Raw genomic sequence first — 19,977 nt, 5'->3', positions numbered from 1 at the left:
GTCAAACCCAGGCTGGGCTACCCAGCAAGATCTTTCCCCAAAACAAAGTAGAAGACTATCCCCCAATAAAATAAATAAAAACAAACCCCCCAAAGCATTGGGAATGCTCTGTTTCTTAAGATTGGGGCTAAATACACATTGGTTACATATATATGGAATATCTAAATAATTTCATAACTAAAGTTATTTTGGTGAAGAATAAAATTTAGTAGCATGGTCCAACAGATTACATACCTGTGTTCTTTGTGATTTTCCTGGTCACTGCCCCTCCTCTATGCTGCTGACTGGAATACTTTGAAGTGTTAGTCTATCCATTGATTATGGTGTTTAACACCCAGGCAGATAAGCCATCTAAATCCTTACCTCTCTGTCCCTTGATTTCCTTACCTTCCACAGGTCTGTTCCTAACAGCAGCTGCCCACTTTCCTATTGCTACTATGGACAAGCACCCCAGATTCCACTTTCAAACACCTTGCTTGCTGTCTCCTATCTTTTCAGCTCCTCCCATATCCTATCACATCATTAATTCTTCAATCCACTGCAGCCCATTTCTGAACATACTTCTTAGTGTATAAACCCACAGTCATGGGACACAGAGACATCTACACATCACTTGGGAAAATAGCCTGCCAACTTTTTAAGTTCAATACACACCTAGCATATGATCCAGCCGTCTCACTGTCTCACTCCTAGGCATTTACATAAGAAAACACAGAACATGTGTTCGCATAAGGCTTGCACATATATATTCAGGGCAGATTTATTTAAAAATAGTTCAAAAGTTGGAAAGAATCCAAGTGCCCACCAAATGATGAACTGATAGATTGCTATTTCCATACCATGTAATACAACTCAGCAAGAATAGAAACAAACTACTTATACAGTAACACAGAAAACCAAATCAGCATGCCAAGTGTGTCAAGTGAGATGAGCCAGAGAAAAAGAACTGAGATTGTATGATAACATTTATGTAAGGTTCTAGAGAATTCAATCTCCTGGCAACAGACAGCAGACGAGGGGGACCCCTGGAGAAGGGGAGACATGGGGGTGTGAGGAGACTTTTGGAGGAACCTGCTGTTTATTTTCTTGATTGCAGTGATATTTCACAAGTACGCTCATATGCCAATATGGATTAAATGCATGTGTTTGCATCTGTAGTTTGCTTACCATCAATAATGCAGCCATTTAAAGATGATCCAGCCTGCGTTTCCGGCTGTGCTCTGCTGTGCTTACGGCCCTCTGCCCACTTCCTTTGCTCCCACAGACCTCAGGGCTCCTCTTGCTCCCTCCTTAGGCTTAGACACCCAGTTTACCAGTTCTCACTTCTTTGGAACCTATGGTCTCTGCCTGACTTCCTTGTTTAATGGATGAACTGTCTTGGCTCCAAGCTAATGCTAGCCCTTCCCTCCTGTCCTGTGACTGTCCCTTTACCACTGTCTAGAACCTGGCTTCATCCCATGCTCTCCCTTCCACTACAGCGAGTGAACATTTGGAACTGTTTTCTATGCAAAAGCACAACCCAACCCAATACAAACTCTGAAAGAGTATGGCCTCTCATCTGTTATCAGTCAACGTACCTCTTCTCTGACATCCCTTTTAGAAAAGCTCTTTATTCCTATTGTTCCTGCTTGCTTACATCTCTTGGATTCACCTCCTCCCTCCAGGTTAGTAGACCCTGAAGCTCACCAGTCTGTGTACCAACGAGCCTGACATTATCCAATCTAACAGCCAATTCCCAACCTTTCAACGTGAAGGTAACACTTCAAGTAGTTCTCTCTTAATGCCAATTCTGTCTTTAGCATTTTCTCTCAATGTTTTCTAGGCCATTTGCTCAGTCCTCAGACAGGTGGCACCAAACTACAAAGTGCCTCAGACCTAGGTGGCTTTTAATACACTGTTGTAATATAATTTATAACCTCAGTGCTCAGACCAGGGCAAAGCACTTGATAAAACCTGAACCAAGGAGTAAGGTTTAATGTGGTCTCCAGCCTGAGGTAGGTACAAGCCTGTTCTGTTAAATTTTTAATGGTATTTTATTATGTATATTAGCATTTCCATGTATGTCAGTGCACCACAAATGTACCTGGTACACACAGAGTCCAAAAGAGGGTGTTTTCCTCCCTGTAACTGGAAGTACCATGGCTGTTAGCTGCCATGATGGTGCTGGGAATTGAACCTGGATCCCCTGGAAGAGCAGCCAGTGCTCTTAACTGCTGAGCCATCTCTCTAGATCCATATATTTGGTTCTTATTCTTCTCCATAGTCTATAAAGTCTCTATGAACATTGAGTTGGTGGGTGTTAGACCCCCTCCTCCCAGGAGATACAGAACTATCTATGAACTGGTCACAACATTTCACCAGTAGACCAACACATCCTTATTTTATGTGCGTGCCCATTTAAAGACCCCTTTATTTAAAAAAAAATTTTTTTTTTGAGACAGGGTTTCTCTGTATAGCCCTGGCTGTCCTGGAACTCACTCTGTAGACCAGGCTGGCCTCGAAGTCAGAAATCCGCCTGCCTCTGCCTTCCAAGTGCTGGGATTAAAGGCATGCTCCACCACCGCCCAGCAGACCCCTTTATTTAAATAGTAGACAATGTTGATTCATTAACAGATTCACGGGCAACAGCACAATAATTCATGCTTGACTGAATGGGGCTTATCTACTAATACTCCTCAGGGCACATGAAAGCCCTTATGTACTTAAAAATGGTAGAAAACACATTGGTGCTCTGCTTAGGAGTCATTTAAAAGAGCAAAGCCACCAATAAGATGCCCACAACTGAAAAATACAACATTAAATAGACCACGAAGGATCATTGTGCTCAAAGAGCTGACACGAGAAGGCCGAAGACTCCCTTGTTCAGCTTTAGCTGGGCCTATGCCTGTTGGGTGACTCAATATTTCTACACATCGGTGGATGACTATGGAAGCCTGGTGGGTACGAGTTTCAGGATTATGAAAACATTTTGGCGAGCCGGAGAATTCTTAAACAAAGAAATGGAAGCAGTGAGGATCAGCTAGATTGGCCTACCTTTCTGGGGCATGTGCCGTGCAGGCCAAGGCCTTCTCTCCTGGGTCCACCCAGGGCTGTGTGGGCTGCACGGTGCACGGGATCAGGTAGATGGTGTACTCCCCCGAGTAGTCCTTTCTGGAAACAGGCAAAGCAGACTGTAGTCACCTGATGACGACGTAGCTCCAGACAGACATGACTCCGTGAAGCAGGGCTCAGATGGCATTTATGCCCTCACCTCTGTAAGCGCCACTTGCAGGAACTCATCCCTGACTATTCTAACGTTCAGAGTTTTATCCCCCAGGTGTTAATTTTCTTTTTCATTTACTCACGTCCTTTCTACGAGGAAAGCTGAACAAAGGCCCAGTGCTAATGAAAATCGGAAGTTCGGGTGGTGACAAAGAGAGGTAAGGAAACCTGCTTGCTAATTTGCTTAGGATTTCTTGTCAGTTGACAACCTGTTAACATATTCTTAAATACAAGAGCTTCTCTCTGTTAAAATGTAACTATGCCAGGCTCTGTTGCAGAAAAGGAGGCAAACACCATGCAGACAGCATCTCTCTTGAGCAGAATGGATACAGTGTCCTAGGGACACCCACCTCCATTTGGCTAGCTCTTGATTTTAAGGTCTCCTTCTCAGCCTCAATGACCTCATTCCTTTCCAAAGTTGAAGAACACTAGAAATTCTCATGGGGGGTGGGGGTTTGGGGGTTTAGTATGCTTATGTCAAGACGCAAAATTCTCTAGAAGTCTCTGTGCCCATCACTGACTTGCTACTAGGTAGCAACCCCAGCCCCACACCCCCACACTCCCCCCCCCCCCAAGGTTAAATGAAAGACAGGAGAACATTCAGAAACTTCTAGAAGAATCTTTAAGGGCCTATGTTTCAAGCTCATGAAAGAAGTTGAAAACCTTTCAGGTCAGGCCCCAGAAGTTTCCAGCATGGTATTTACCGATTGTAAGAGCTCGTGGCTCGCCAGAGTTGATGAGGAGAATCAAATGTCTGAGCACTCCACAAGAGCTGCAGGTCAAACTGAATTCCTCCTAGGTGGTCTGGAGTCAATATGAAAGACTTCACATCCGGGAGGGTGTGGTGCTCTATCACAAACTGCCCTGTTTCAGAGGGAAACACTCTTGATTTGTGAGTTTACAGTGTCTGCTTAAGGACAGCAAAGAATTAAGGGCATGCATGCCCTTTAGAATATAATTTACAATGCTTGGGACACTGTAGCATCTTATACCAGCCCACCACCCTACTTATAATGGCCATTATGATCATATATAATGTGTAAACACGCGTGGAAATGTGCTGAGCTCTTATACAATCCTACAGATATTTATGGGAAAATGGACACGGATTATACCCAAACATGACACTCAACAGACACATTTTGGGGTCGTAATGTTTTACAAGTAGAAATTCAATGTTGGATCTAATCATATTTAGATCTATTCAAGTCTTTGGTGGAAGGGGACAAGTGTAGATGTCCCTGAAAAGGTAAAGCTTACTTAACAAGACATCATCATTCTTAAAGTTCAGGGTGAGTGTTTAAGGTGGATAAGTTGATGGACTATCCTGGATGGAAATAAATTGGTTGGGTCTATTTTCCTTTATGTATATAGACATAAAGTAAATATAAAGAAGTATAAAGCAAGTAGGAAAAGCATTTGTGAGATAAATGGTAATTTATACAAGAACTGTTAGTCTCTGTTATGTTTGCTGAATGTGAAATGGTATTGCGTTTTCTTCATTCTTAGTTGACATCTGTTGAAGTGTTTGGGGAAAAGCAGTGACCCAAAAGAATGTGTGTGTGTTCATATATAGAAAGTAAAATGCTAACACTATTGACTTTTTCATTGTTCTAATATTTCAACTTTTCTGAATATTTGAATTATTTCTTAATTAAGACTTAGGAAAATAATGCATTGAAGCTACCTCTGAATTTGGCATGGGTCTTGAACTCAATGACGAGACGGCCATCCTCTCTAATGTAGATCCTTATTATCTGAAGCCTTGCAGAGAGCACGCTGTCTGTCTGGATCCCTGGATAAGCAACCACACAGAAAACGTCAAAGTCGGGGTATGGAGAGCATCTTCTGGATAGTGACTACCCTAGGCTCGGTCCCAAGGGCATCTCCAAGGAGATCCAAGTATCTAGGTGAATGCGATTTACTTCCACATCCACACGAGCATGGTTACAGACATGAATGTCGATTCGAACAGTACAGCAGCTCTTGTTTGTGGCTCTGTATCTTTTTCTAGGTCCACTATCCATACACAGGGCTTTTTATCTATGTGGGTACCACTTTTCCAAGAAACAGAGAATGTCCTATTTCAGAAAATAGTGGATCTAAAACTTCAGCTTCCTATACTATATTTTTCCTTTACTTTTAGGACCTAACAGGGTCCTAAGCTTTGATGTATATATTTTATTCTCAAACCAATGGAGATGATAGAGAACCTTCTAGAAAGTCAGCTGTGTGGACTTAACACAATGAGTAGAGGCACCATGCCTACTGGGTTCAGGATGACCTAAAATAAAACGGAATCGACGGAGGAGAAAAACAAAAGTTAAGCAACCAACAACAGATATGAGCCAAAGGCCCAAGTGGTAATTTGGCTCCAGTGGGAGAATGTGAGCTACTTTCCCACAGGGAGTATGAACCAAACAGGATGGTCTGAGCCCAAGCCATTTAAGGGAACAAAGGATGTAATTTTCAATTACTAGAGATAAAGCATGTCTAAAGAATGTTCATGACACTCCGGCATCGATCCCTCAGATGGTGTCCCTCCAGAAAAGGGTGGGGAACTAATGGGAAGTGGTTTTGGGGTTGTGTTGGGGTATAGGACCTTGAAAATGGGAAAAAACAAAACAAACAAAAGAACAACAGATTGTGATTCTTTCTGGATTCCAGTCAAAGCTCCTCCCGCTTTTCTAAAAGACCACAGGAATATCGTTGCCATTAGAGTTCATTGCTTATCATGATCTAATGTGAGGTAGAAGAGCTAGGACGTCCTCAGGCATACCTGTTCTCCAGAGAACTGTGTCATAGAAGAAAGAGAATTCCATCTCAGTGTGGTGCTCTAAGGAGGCCCAGCCCCTGGGTGCTGTCACATAGATGTAGGACACGTAGAGTGGCACATGAACCGTCAGGAACGACTGGGCAGAATCTCTCACCTGTCAACAAAAGTGTGCAAGAAACAGGCTTACTTCTTTCCTGGGAGGATAGGAGAGAAAATAATGAAGTAATATCCAGATCTGTAATGGAAGAAAACTCATGGAGAAGAGAGAACATTCATGTTCTAGGGGAGGAACCATCAGGTTTGTGCCATCCATCCACAGAAACAGAAATGTCGGCTGCCTTGAAGCTTTCTCCAGTAGGGGGCAGTGCTGCACACAAAACCAGAGGAACTAGGGCACACATTTGAATTAAAGAGACTACGCAATGGATGAAAATCCTTCTACAGATTCTCTCATTTAGTAAGGCTAAACATGTTTTGAAGTGAAAACCAAACAGCTAACACGTTTTGGCTCTCACTGAGACACAGGCCCAAACACTGGAGTGGAGCTCGAGAATGAATGTCCCCGAGAGACCGCCTAGTCTCTCTGGTGCTCTTATAAAACTGCTCTCGTGAGCCTTTGGAGTCTTCTTAGCAACACTTATGTCATCAGGAATGTTTAATGTGTAAACATGCGCACACACATGCATGCCTACCCACATATCTGTTTTCGCAGGGGTTGTGAGTTTGGAATAAGCACACAGTCAGAAGGTTTGAAACAACAGACTCTTCCCAGTGGTGTTTCGGAATCCAAAGTTGTATTTTGAGGGGTGTACCACCTGCGATTCTGATTCATTCCAAGTGGGGGAAGAGAATATATTCATGTAAAGAACCCCATTAGCAAATGTGAACCTCCATTTTCCAAAGCATACACAGTGAAAAGAATCCCACACCCATCTAAAGAAGCAGATACTAGAGTTTTGGACTTGCTACAATAATTGTTTTATACATCACCTTGATTTAGAAGACCTCAGCGCTCTTTCAACTACAGTACAGCCAAGACCCTTGGTAAGGATCTTAAAAAGAATATTCCCTTACCTGGCTGAATACAGCTACCGGGTATCTAGCTGACCAAGGCACTTCTAGAACAGAGTTGGCATGGCACCCAAGCACAATATCTCAGAGGACCCACCTGGAAGTCAGCAGTCACGGAGCCCCCACACACATCGATAAGCTCTGTCATATCGTAGTACGCATCAAAGGTCCACACGCAGCTCTTTAGGTTCAGGTGTCTGTAGAGCTGGATGGTTTTGGGCTCCCGTACACTTGAGTCAAACTGGAAGGGGCGGTCATAGCCAGGGCCCAGGGCAGTACTGTGGAAACCGGCGTCATTCAGGAACCCTGCCTCTGCATGGGAGGGAGGACACAAGAAGCAGTGACTTGGTCTGAGCATGCCAGGGGCTGGGTAGAGGGGAGGTCGCTGGGCTGTCCATCTGAGACCCTGGCTGGATCTACCATGGACTCCCGGTATAGTGTAAAGTCAAGAGGAGAGTTTATAAAGAGCCAAGCTGCCTGTTGGGAGCGGAGGTCATGGTCAGCAGATAAAGTGTTCCTCACAGAATATGCATGAAGGTTTGTTGTGGATTTGCTCCAACACTTGCAATCTGTTATTTGGGTGTGTAAGATGCAGAGGGTCCCTGCCCACTCCCCATCCCCCAGTTGGTTCTGATCGGTAAATCAAGTTGCTGGCAGCCAATGGCTGGGCAGAGAGACAGAGACCAGACTTTGGATTTGCAGGTAAGGGTACCAAGGGAGAAAGGAGAATCACCATGCCAGGAAAGGAGTAAGATCCAGGCTTGAGAGCTGCAGAAGAGAGAGCACACCAATCATGTAAGAGCCGGGGAAGAGCGGCCCCAGCCCCCAGCCCCAAATGGGTCGAGGGTAACAAAGATGGAATATAGATTTTAGTAAGTCATAACTCAGTAGCAGAGGGGAGGCATAAGTTAAAGTTGAAGTTTGGGAGTGGCCCAATCATTGAGCTGTTTAAGGCATATTAAAATAGAAGGCTGTGTGTGTGTGTGTGTGTGTGTGTGTGTGTGTGTGTGTGTCTTTTATTCGGAGCAGATTAATCAACTACTGCAACAAGGGCCTGATTACGGATGCCCAGCACCTATGGGAAAAAAGCTAGTTATGGAAGTCTGTATGCATGTCCCCAGTGCTGAAGCATAGAGACACAGGAATCCTTGAAACTCACTGGCCAGCCAGAAAGCTCCAGGCTTAAGGAGCAGATTCTATCTCAAAAAATACAGTGGAGAATGACTGAGGAAGACATCTTTAATTGACCTTTGTCCTACACATACATTACAAACACGCATATGTAGATGAACATGTATACAAGATATCCCCCCCCCACACACACACACACACTCACACATACCCAGGGAGAAGGAAAGTGAGAGAGTGACAGAGAGAAAGAGAAGAGAGACAGAGAGGCAGGGAGATATAAGGGTGAGCTGTCTGTTGCCTGGGGTTAAATGGGGCACTGCTCCTTTAAGAGACCCAGGTACCCAGGAGAAAAGGTGACCACACAGCACAGCAGCATGGATGAATAAGGCAGGGTTTCCAGGCATTTCTCTGCATCCTGCGGCTCACCTCTGGTCTTTGTGAAATTGCTGCACTATATAGATCCCTCGCGTATGAAAATAGTTATTTTTAAGGCCAATGTGAAACTCGGTTTTTATGGAAAGCCATCAAAGCAACATCCAACTTCCTTTTCTTCCTCCCTCCAATGGTTTCTGAACTCTTGAGGTGGGGGAACCATCTTAATTAGTAGATAGCTTGCTAATGATGGCTGACTAACCTTCACCCGCTATGGGTCAAAATGATTAGATCAAATTCTGTGACCTGTTCTAAATTACAGAAGACAGCTGAATGCTGATACAATTTTAGGACATTTGAAGTATAATAAAAATTTTCACATTTTTAGAGTGTGTGTGTGTATGTTGTATGTGTATATGTGTGTGTATGTGTGTGTATGTGTGTGTATGTATGTATGTGTGTGTGTGTGTGTGTGTGTGTGTGTGTGTGTCTAAGACCATGTCATGGAGGTCAGAGGACAACCTGTGGGAGTCAGCTCTCTCCTTCCCCTCTGAGCATCTTTCTGGCTCCTGAATATAATTTTTTATAGTCCTAAAAGTAGCCATCATGTTTTAAAAGAGACAGAGAGGCAGCAAGAGACAATTCTGAGCTGTCTGTGGCCTGGGGTTAAATGGGGCACTGCCCGTTTAAGAACATCTCAGAATGCCCACCACCAGCAGCCTGCCCTTAGTCCCACCAAGAGTAGGACCTCAGTTAGCCTGGGATAAATTTAGATGTTTTAAGCAGGGAGAGATAGAGATTTTCAGTTTTTAATCATACAGTTTCTTTTCTTGCCTACGTATGTGTGCCAATTAAACTTTCATGTGTAGTTCAATGGTTTAAGAATATCTTGAGCTCTAAGTCTACTGTACAAAGACCACCACTACCAAAAATGACACTTAATGAATATGAAGGAGCAGATAAATGCATTTCTGTCTTCAAAACCACTGTTGAATAATTCATTCGAAGAACAGTAGTGGGGAGGGGGAGGGGGATGACAGGCATTGCATGCACACTTGTCAAGGTAAGTGGAAACGGACAGGACTTTTTGTGGAGTGAAATGTCCACTGTGGTGAACACAGATGCACAGTCTGTAGCTGTTGGACTCTTAAGAGTCCTCATCTGCTGCTCATGCTCAGCTGGGGTCAAGCTCTTGCTGAGACAGGCCCATCTAGTGGAGGGGGAGAGGGGAAGGGGGGAGGGGGAAGGGGGAAGGGGAGGGAGAAGGGGGGAGGGGCAGAAGGGGAGGAGCAGGAGGTGTCTCTTCAGCATTTCTCTTGGATAGGCTGCAGTGCTCTTGGGCTTGTCACTCTGCCCCATCCTGCTTCTTCCCCGTTCCTTTAAGTAGGTGTTGACCTCTACAGAAAAACATGTCCTCTAAATGATCTCAGTTCCCACTTCTAGAGCATCCATTCTTCAGCCTCTAAGATCTGTGTTTTCTCTTTCTAAAGATGCTGCTATCATGGGAGCAATCACACAACTAAGAATGGTCTCCATAGGTGGGGCAGTAACTAATATTTACCATGGAGGCATTTTAGACTTAACATCACGTTGTTCTCACATCCTAAATAAGAACACAGTGGCTGAGAGAGGCCAATCCACTTTTGTTAAGGTCTATAACATTGGTTCTCAACCTGGGGGTCAAATGACCCTTTCATAAGGGGTCAGCTAAGACCATCAGAAATATCAGATATTTCCATTACAATTCACAACAGTAGCAAAATCACAGTTCTGAAGTAGCAATGAAGTAATTTTATGGTTGGGGGGTCACCATAACATATGGAACTGCATTAAAGGGTCGCAGCATTAGGAGGGTTGAGAACTACTGCCCTACAGCTAAGGGCTTAGAACAGACTCTGAGTCTAAGTTCACTGTATTCGAAAGTCCCCCATTTTCCTGTTGACTTCAGTTAGGCTCTCTGTGTGTGGATGCTCCCGAAGAAGGATAAATGCATATGAAGCTGAGGGTGAGAAACCATGAAAAGTCTAACCCTCCCCACCGAGCCCCACCTTCAAAGCTGTTACACATAGGCAGACTCACCTGCAAGGCCTCGCAGGTCCTGCGCCGTGACGAGGTTGGAGCAGACATGCTGGTGTCTGTAGATGGACTCCGACAACAGGAAGTGCAGGTTGTGCAGGGGCATGGTTGAGATAAGGGGCAGCATTCCATCCTGGTGAGGGATCTGCACAGAGATGTGGATTCTGGGGGAGAGGACAGACAAGGGTTCAGGTCCACAGGATGGGCAGGAGCCGCCACCTGAGCGCACTCGTTTGTCTTTGCCGGTGAATGTTAGCAATCCTTTTCCTCCCTTGAGGTTTCCATGAAGGATTTATACCTGAACATGAGGGGCTAGACACACATGGAGGGCTGCTTTCACTCCTAATGGACACTCAAGACTCCATGGCAATCGGGAAGTACAGGGTTCGCCCCTCCCCCCATACAGGAAACTGTAACATCACACTCTCAAATTAAAGCTCATTTGCGCTGAGTGGCACCCTTGTCTCTTTAGGAGCTAAGGCTTAGTTAGTGACCAGTGCAGCAGCTGTCCCCACTCTGTCTCCATGCATACCGAGGGCTGACATGGTTATATGCTTCTGAGTGTGTGTACGTATAATGTATGTACACATGTTTGCATGTGTGTGGGTGCACATGCACATGTGCCTTCCTGTGACCTTGAGGATGCTGGAGGTGACATCAGGTCTCGGCCTGGATGTCACTCTGCTTCAAGGCAGGGTCTCTTGCTGAGCCAGGAAGCTCACCGGTTCTAGCAGTTTTGGCTAGCCAGGTTGCCCTGGTGGAACAGTCTTTGTCTGAGAGCTGGGATTACAAGTGACTTCAACAACCGCTCAGTTTTTTACACGGATTCTGAGGATCTGAACTCTTGTGTCCTTACACTTGTGTGTTGAGGGCTTTAGCCACTGAGCCACCACCACAGCTTGCATGCATGCTTCTAAGCATTTATTTTAATAATAGAATAATGAAAGAAATGGTTGAATTCTTAAATTTTCAGGTCAGTTTCTACCCTACTAACCACTATGTCTCTCTCCATCTAAAAACAGCCATCTCTTGCGTCTCTCCTCTCAAGTCCCCCGAACACCTTGCAGTCCACGCTGACCGCCCTCATTCTGCAGCAACCTTTCCCTCTGTCTCCGGTCCTCAGCCCTGGAAGCCTTTGTCCCAGGCTGTCTGTAACTTATTTATCCTGGCTGCTATTTCTCGTATGTTTAGAGACTGCTTATCTCTCCTCCGCACTCTGAGGACAAGGGCCATTTCCTTCATTGCTTTCATCCCTGCAGTGCATGTAGAATACAACTCAAAATAAAATATGAACTTAATAAATATCGGCTCAAGTCCGGGACGCAAGCAGAGCTGTGCTTATGGGCTGCATTTGTTTTCATTGCACAAGTTTAAATTTTCACAAAGCTTAGTGGGAGTGGGCTTTGGGTTCCTAAAGCTTGTCTGTAAGCTCATTATTTTTAGGGGAATCCAGACTTGGGGTGTAAAGAACATGGCTCTTGACCAAGGAAAGGGTCAGTGCTGCCCTGTTCTGCTGCTTAACAAAAATAAACTGTATTCTTTTGGAAAGAAGAGAGATTTGCATATGCTTGGACCCGCTCAGATGTTCACAAAGGTAAGTGCTTAAATTCTATGAAGCTTAATGAATATGTATGACATGGGCGACATCTCTTCTGCTATGCAAAAGAATGGAATTAAAATCACTGTGGCTGAGGAAAAAAAAATAAGTCCAGCGACTTGTAGTTATGAGTGTTATTCCTCATTAGTTCAGCATCTATTCAGCAAGTGAGTCACCAGGACTAGAAGCCCTGAAGTAGAGGGAGCAGATACAGAACCAACAGTCCTGATTCCTTCCCTCAAGATTTCTACCAGCTACCACACCACATTAACCAAGAACGATCCCTCGCTGAAGGAGGCATAGATGGCCATCAGAGGAACCTCTAAGTCAAGTTGGAGGATGTGTCAAAAGTGTTTCTAGAAGAGAGGCTGTGGGTGGCCTGCTATTGAACAAGAGGACTTAAGTATCACAAGTAGAGTTGAAGCTCTTGAGCACAAACCAAGAGTCTGAAGTCCTTGGAGAGTAAAGTGATTCTCTGCAGATGTTATGGCAGGTGAAATGCAGCTGAGATAAATGAACCTAGGAAGACAGGTGAGGGGGCCAGACCTCAAGGGGCCTTTGAAGAAGGCTTTTCTTCTGAAGCTTTAATTACCACTATTCAATTTTGCAGAAGCATCTTTCACTCATCTGCCCCAGTTGGAAAACACATAAGGATAGTTGAAATCCACTCCAGAAGGAAGTCATTGCCTGACCTGTTTGGATGTTCTTTGTGTTTGACGTCCAGGTACTTCAAGGTCGCAATGAAGGACTGTGCCTGGAAGCCTCGAGCTGTCCCAGCCACGACTGGGGTGTGACAGATAGCACTGTCTGTTCCAATGGTAACAACATTGCTCCTCAAGGGGGTCCCTACATGGCCCACCTTGTCCACAGCCTTGGCCACACAACGCACATGGAACCTCCGGCTGAAATAAATGCTGTCTAGGACCTATAGGAAAAATAAAATATCACAGGTAGGAATATAATGCATGCACACATCTTTATATCTCATGGGTAGGGTACAGCAAGCTCTGTTACAAAGCTAGCTATGGAGGCCATCCATCCATCCATGCATCCATGCATTCATCCATCTATCTTTTCATTTATCATTTGGTCAATGGTATCCACCATGAACCAGGCCCTAGGGTCAGAGCAGTAAATCCTTGTAGTCTGATGCAATGAGATAGAAAACACACACAAAAGAGGAAGCAAGTGCCCGAAGACAGTCTACAGTAACTGCATCTGTTGCTCTCTTTAGACTTGAGGTTTAGTATAAGGTGACATAACTGTTTCTCACATCTTCCAGCCAGACTCATTGGCCTCAACCAGGCTTCTGTTGCAGAGAATGGGCTGCAATGAGGTTAAGGCCTAGACACCTGAGACATGATGTCTTGTCTTCAGGAAAAAGCCTCCACTCCTTTTCCTAATGACTTTGCTGGTTTGAAATCAGCCTTTCAAGCGTGTAAGGAAGAGGTTGAGATGTCTGGCCAGTGATGTCCTAACCTTTAAAATCTCCTGTGCAGACTGTAGCTTGCCTCCCAAAGAAACACACATTCCCCTCTTGTCATCCCCGCGTTAGTAACTTTTCTCCTTCCCGCTACCAGACGTTCTCTCACTACTGGCTGATCATGGAGACTGTCTGGAAGGGTTAGTTCCTGATCTTTGTCAGTCAGATGCTCAATAAAGGTTCATCTTTTTGTAGAAATCTGCTGACAGCATCCTGGCTTTTGTGCCAGGCAGTGAGCCCTTCCTGAGTAACAAGCAGAGAGATTGCCACCGCTCCCAACAACCTTGCAGAGGTCTGTGTGCTTGAGGCAGAGAACCCAACCCAGCCTCTGACACCCCTTGGCCTTTGACAGTCTTTCTCCATATCCCTTTGCATTTCCAGACGTGCAGGAGCAAGAGGAGTAAGGACAGCTGAGAGGCAATATCGGTCCCTGTCACCTGGACATGTCAGGTGCTCTGGGCGTCCACAGCTAGTACAGTTCAGGAAAATTAATTAGTAGTTCTATGTGCCTTAGACCTCCCACAAAGCGATCACATAAATGTAGAAATTCCTCCCATGGAAACAATTTTCATTGAAGTCCATTAAAAATTAAAGAAGATTTCCCCATTAAACTTTTTTTAATTAGCTGCCACCTCTTTATTTATTTATGAATGGACTTAGTCTAGGAGGGATGTTAGGCATGTTACAAAAATGCATAAACACGATGGTACTAAGTAAATAATTGAAGAAATGAACATAAAGCAAAGGAAACCGGGGAAAGAGTGTTAGTCACCAGTTCATCGCAGGAGAAGTTAGAGTCACAGTGCTGGAAGTTTAGTACCTATTTTTAAAAAAAAATATTTTTTTGGCTCAAATATAAGGTTCTGTTGAAATGGAATTAGATACTTACAATATAATAAGCTGTTAAGTCTTGCTCTAAAGGTTTTTATGTCTGTCTGTCTCTCTCTCTGTGCGTGCATGTATGTGTGTGCATGTGTGTGCAAGCGTGCGGGTGTACTGACATCTTGGGTTCTCGGTTCTTGGTACCTCTGTTGTTTGCTTCTGCCCTGCACACCCCAGGATTGCAAGCTTCCAGGGAATCTTTTGTTTTTACCTCCCACCTTAGCACAGGATCACCGAAATGATGTACTACGATGTCCAGTTTTATGTGTGTTCTTGGGATTCGAACTCCGGTTCTCATGCGTGTGCAGCAAGAGCTCAATCTAATAAGCATCTCTCCAGCTGTGATGCTTTTAGTAATACAGAAGGCCATTTAAATTTGTACTACATTGCAAAAGGATGGATTTCCCAGCCTTTGTGAGCAAGTTGTGTCAAAGGCAAGGGCTACAAGTGACCCTGTTCTATTAGACGCGTCAAAGAGTATAGTCTGAAAGTAAGGCCTGAACTAGTTAGGAAAGTGTGCTTGAGAGCTAGAGCCTGTTGTTGAGCCTGAGCCTTGACTGCCTTGATGTCTCTTTCAGAAAACCGCTGACATTATTGTTGTATGAGGAAATCTGCTCTGGGGCACTTCTCCCAAGAGTGGACCAACATCAGTAGTCACAGCTCTCTGGTGGAAGGTGAGGTTGTGGATCTGCTCTTGGAAAAACAAAACAAAACAAAATAAAAAACCCCAACTGCCCCAGGAGTTCCTTTCATGTCTTCCCAAACGGTTTTGCAAAGCACAGACCACCCAGTAAGCAGTCTATCCCTCTGTTTAAAATTCACTCCCTACTGTGTGCCATTCAACTGCTGGTTATTTGAAGATTTGTGACTGTGGTAGAAATCTGAATCCATGTCCTCAAGAAGTTCATACCCAGATACTTACTGAATGATTAAAAAATACATAAAAAGGAATTGCTCAATGGTACCCGCCTGGAATCCTGGACTTGCTTAAGCATTTATAAACCACATTTGTCAGTAATTCTGTCAAGTGGCTGAATGGGAGACATATTATTTTACAGATCAAGTGCCTGAGAGAGGTCAAAGAGCTCCTCTATATTAAGTGACTGAAAGGCAGTCAGACTCGGAGTTTGTAAAGATGCCAACAGATAACTGCTTAGTTTCTAACTAGTACACCATGTTACTTTTTCTAACATCTAATATTATTTCTAACCAATTATTATTTGTTTTATTCCAAATGCCATGCACAGACCTCACGGAATATGACAGACTAGAGCAACGCCAGCTCTTTGCCTCCTAAGGGCATCTGCCAGACTCACCTTGTGGTTGACGCTGGTGAATGGTGTGTTATCCGTGATGGTCTCAAAGGGAGACCGAGCCCCATTGCCATCGGTGGGCGCAGCCACTTCCCAGCTGAACTGCACAGATGTTTGGTTGATACCAGCCTCGCTGCACCGTTCCTTCATGACAGCATACCTGGGGTAGCGTGGGTCACAGGGTGTGACACAGACTAGTGGGTAGCCTGGAGACGGGGCTTTCTTGACACCTTCCTTTGCCAGCTCTTCCACGTGGTCATAGTCAGCAAGAGTGACTACCTAGGAAAAAGCAGCAGAGCTTCAGGCTGGGCTGAGGAACACAAAGGGACTACTACATCCTTCCCTAAGACCCCCAGAGCCTCTTCATAGGGATCCTGTGGTGACAAACTGGAAACTGTGTAGTTCTTTGCCAGGCAAAGACGCCATGAGTGGAGGAGATCCTGTCAGAAGCTTTATTATGCTACATACTGCACTCTGAAACCAGCGCCTTATCCCTGATGTGAAAACAGACTCTATTTTCTTTGAAATCCAAATTCTGTTACTAATGGCAGCTGCTAATTTAGAGGTGCATTAAATTGTTAATGGTGCGTAGAGGCACACTTGCCCAAAATAGGAAAAATAAAAAGGTTTCATAATCAAGTTAGAGATAAATTTTGAAATAGTCATATCTGCTAATACTTAAGAGACTTAAAGTTAGGAATGCAGGGCTGATTACTGGAGTCACGGATTCCGTATCTACTGGTGACCTTTGGGCATTTTCTTCTTCTTCTCCTTCTCCTCCTCCTCCTCCTCCTTCTGGTTTTTCAAGACAGGATTTCTCTTTGTAGCCCTGGCTGTCCTGGAACTCACTTTGTAGACCAGGCCGGCCTCGAACTCAGAAATCCATCTGCCTCTGCCTCCCGAGTGCTGGGATTAAAGGCATGCGCCACCACGCCCGGCAGGCATGTTCTCTTAATGGTAAGGTCATTGCATTCATTCAGTGTCTCCCAAACTGAGAAACATAATCCACATCTCTGCACATAAGTCCTATGTGCGGTAAGTATGCAGGATATTAGATGTGTAGTAGCATTGCTCTCTTGCTCTTCCCATCAAAGCAATATGGTGGTCAACTGAACTGCACTTTCGCTGTCAGATCACTGTGGAAATAGCCTGGTCACACACCAGGAGTGAGCTCCTCTACCTTTAGTGCTGTTAGCATTTGTACCAAATAACTGCTTTTTGTTGTTGGGGGCCATGTTGTGCATTGAAGGGGGTTCACAGAATCTGCAGATCCTACCTACTAGATGGTCACAGGACACTGTGTGAGAGATTTACCAAGGAGAAATGTCTCTATACATGGCCCAGTGTCCTCTGTAGGGGGAAGTGGGAGGAGAGATGCTCCTGGCTGAGCGTCAAGAGGAACCAAGAAGTGGCACATTGGGATCCTTCTTGTCTCCAGTTCTCATCTACTGGCCACTGAGACACAACACCAGCCATCCTTTGGATCAAGCAAACTTACAATGGGTGGCGCTGGCAGTATGAGACTCCCTGCTGCCTCCTGGTCTAGAATGGTCACTGTAGCAGTCGTCACGTCTCCAAGTACGGCTTCCACCAGATCATCCGGGCCAAGGACTAGAGAAAAGGACTCATGCCATTCTCGGTCCTCATTGGACAGGATCTCGACTTTGAAGAAGATATGATCAACGCCTTCAGCAAGGACAGAACAAGAAGAGCAAACGCCTCGTCAGGGGAACACTCGAGAGAGTATAGGTTGACACAGCTTGGACATCACATTAAATTATGCCCCGTCCTTTCAAGGGGTTCTCATAAGTACAATGACTGCTAATCACAGCAGACCTGTCTCGAGTGAAGAATCTCTTCTACAGACCAAAGTCTACCTGTGGTTGAGACTTGGCACTGCAGATTTGCTATTCGACACCATACAAGGATTAATGGCCCCTGCCTGACTCAGGCTGGCTGTAATAAAAATCTATGATCCGAAGTACACTTCATCCTGTTTACAATTTTTTTCTCTTTTTGCTTAAGTTTTCTTCCCTCTTTGCTCTCTCTCTCTCTCTCTCTCTCTCTCTCTCTCTCATGTGGCTTCGAGAGCATGCACACAAATGCCCTTCAAGCTGTGCCCTAAGAGACAAAGGCTAAAAGGCTGCTTATCGGACCAGGCTTTGGAAAGATAATAACAGGGAGTGAGATGCTGGGAGGAAGCAGGCAGAGGCTTTAGACATTCACTCCATCTCTTATAAAGTGCATGGCAGTAAGGGTCTCTCCTCTCCTCCTTCTCACATCTGGTTCATGCTCGTCCAAACCTTAAACAGAAAAAAACAAAGAGTAAGGATGCTTGAAGGAGAAATGAAACAGATGTGGAAGACTGGAGCTATCCTTCCAGAAGATACCTAATAGACATGCCAGGGATGGAACTTGTGTTGGCTGGTTTTATGTCAACTTGACACAAGCTAAAGTCTTTGGAGAGGAGAAAGCCTCAGTTGAGAAAATGCCTCCAAAGATCTGACTTCAGGCAAGCCTGTAGTTCATTTTCTTAGTTAGTGACTGATGGAGCCCATTGAAGGTGGAGCCACCCTTGGGCTGGTGGTCCTGGGTTCTATAAAAAAGCAGGCTGAGCAAGCCATGGGGAGAAAGCCAGTAAGCAGCACCCCTCCATGACCTGTGCATCAGTTCCAGCCCTGTTTCAGTCCCTGCTCTGACTTCCTCCAGTGATGGACTATGGTGTGTATGTGTAAGCCAAATAAACCCTTTCCTCCCCAGCTTGCTTCTGGTCCTGTGTTTCATCATAGCAGTAGTAACTATAACTAAGACAGAACAGAACGCCCTTTAACGTTCCTGTGAGATGTCAGAGATGTAGGGACCTCTATTCTGAGTCTCTAAGATTCTCCATCTACTTGTCAAGATGTCTCTGAAAAAATGTGAACAGTGATCCCTTGCTGGTTACATTTCGAATGGTACCAGGATTTACAGCAGCCACTTAACATCTCCCGCCCCCGACTATGTTCTATTAAAACAACAACAAGCATACAATTCAACTTGCCATCTGCCTGGTCCATTTCCCCTACCACAGTGGTTCTCAACTTTCCTAATGCTGTGACCCTTTAATATAGCTCCTCATCAACCATAAGATTACATGGCTTGATAGTTCATAACTGTAATTTTGCTGTTATGAATCATAACGTAAATATCTGATATGCAGATGGTCTCAGGTGACCCCTGTGAAAGGGTCACTCAAACTGCAAAAGGTCGTGACCCACAGGTTAAGAAGCACTGCTTTATCAAATCAATACATCAGACAGTCAAGCTGCTGGTTGTGACTCAGTTCTGATTTTTCCCTCTTCCTAAACCCATCACCATTTTTGTCTCAGAGTAAAATGTTTTTGGAAGCTTGTAACTGGCTATCCTGTATCCCAGTAGATCTAAAACCATTTGTACATTGGGTTTGTGTCTTTCATATTTCAGTAAGCCCTAAAGGGCCCAGCACAGCATTTTCTACCATGCATTGCATGGTGTATGTATATATGTTGTATGTGTATTTAAAATCAAGTGTTGTTTTTATTCAACTAAATAACAGGTTAACAAAAATCCTTTCACACAAACCCAAATGCTCAATGTGTTCTGTGGATCGGTGTATTTGTTTTTTAAACTAGCCAAAAGGTTATCTGCAACCTCAAATACATATTTAGTAAATTCCTTAAATCATTGAAAGTATTATATTTTAATTCAATATTACACCATAAACCTCTATTCAATTATAAGACTTCACCTCTGGGAGGCAGAGGCAGGTGGATCTCTGTGAGTTCATGGCCAGCCTGGTCTACAGTGCGAGTTCCAGGACAGCCAGGGCTATGCAGATAAACTCTGTCCTCCCCCCCAAAAAACAACAACAAAAGAAAAAGAAAACCTTACAAATTGGACACATTGCGAAGGGGATGGGGAACTTTGAGAATGGGAAAGACAAGAGAGGGCAATGGGGGAGTGAATAAGATCAAAATACATTATATACAGGTAGAAA

The 19,977-nt window shown here is 44.6% G+C and overlaps 1 protein-coding gene across 4 annotated transcripts in view; it reads right to left on the bottom strand.

Moving 5' to 3' along the window:
* The window catches only part of Fras1 (Fraser extracellular matrix complex subunit 1), a 410,957-nt gene that overhangs the window by 9,037 nt on the left and 381,943 nt on the right, over nt 1-19,977 (bottom strand). For all 4 annotated transcript variants that reach the window (XM_006534873.4, NM_175473.3, XM_017320847.2 and 1 more), the window contains 9 exons: nt 17,461-17,648; nt 15,966-16,241; nt 12,977-13,209; nt 10,691-10,851; nt 7,206-7,420; nt 6,041-6,191; nt 4,949-5,056; nt 3,966-4,125; nt 3,034-3,150 (listed from right to left, as the gene is read on the bottom strand). In XM_006534873.4, coding sequence (XP_006534936.1) covers nt 3,034-3,150; nt 3,966-4,125; nt 4,949-5,056; nt 6,041-6,191; nt 7,206-7,420; nt 10,691-10,851; nt 12,977-13,209; nt 15,966-16,241; nt 17,461-17,648 — 1,609 coding nt within the window. The remainder of the gene's footprint in view (nt 1-3,033; nt 3,151-3,965; nt 4,126-4,948; nt 5,057-6,040; nt 6,192-7,205; nt 7,421-10,690; nt 10,852-12,976; nt 13,210-15,965; nt 16,242-17,460; nt 17,649-19,977) is intronic.

The sequence above is a fragment of the Mus musculus genome, chromosome 5 (genome assembly GCF_000001635.26).
Source record: "Mus musculus strain C57BL/6J chromosome 5, GRCm38.p6 C57BL/6J".
NCBI lineage: Eukaryota > Metazoa > Chordata > Mammalia > Rodentia > Muridae > Mus > Mus musculus.
This window is presented reverse-complemented; position numbering and strand designations above follow the sequence as displayed.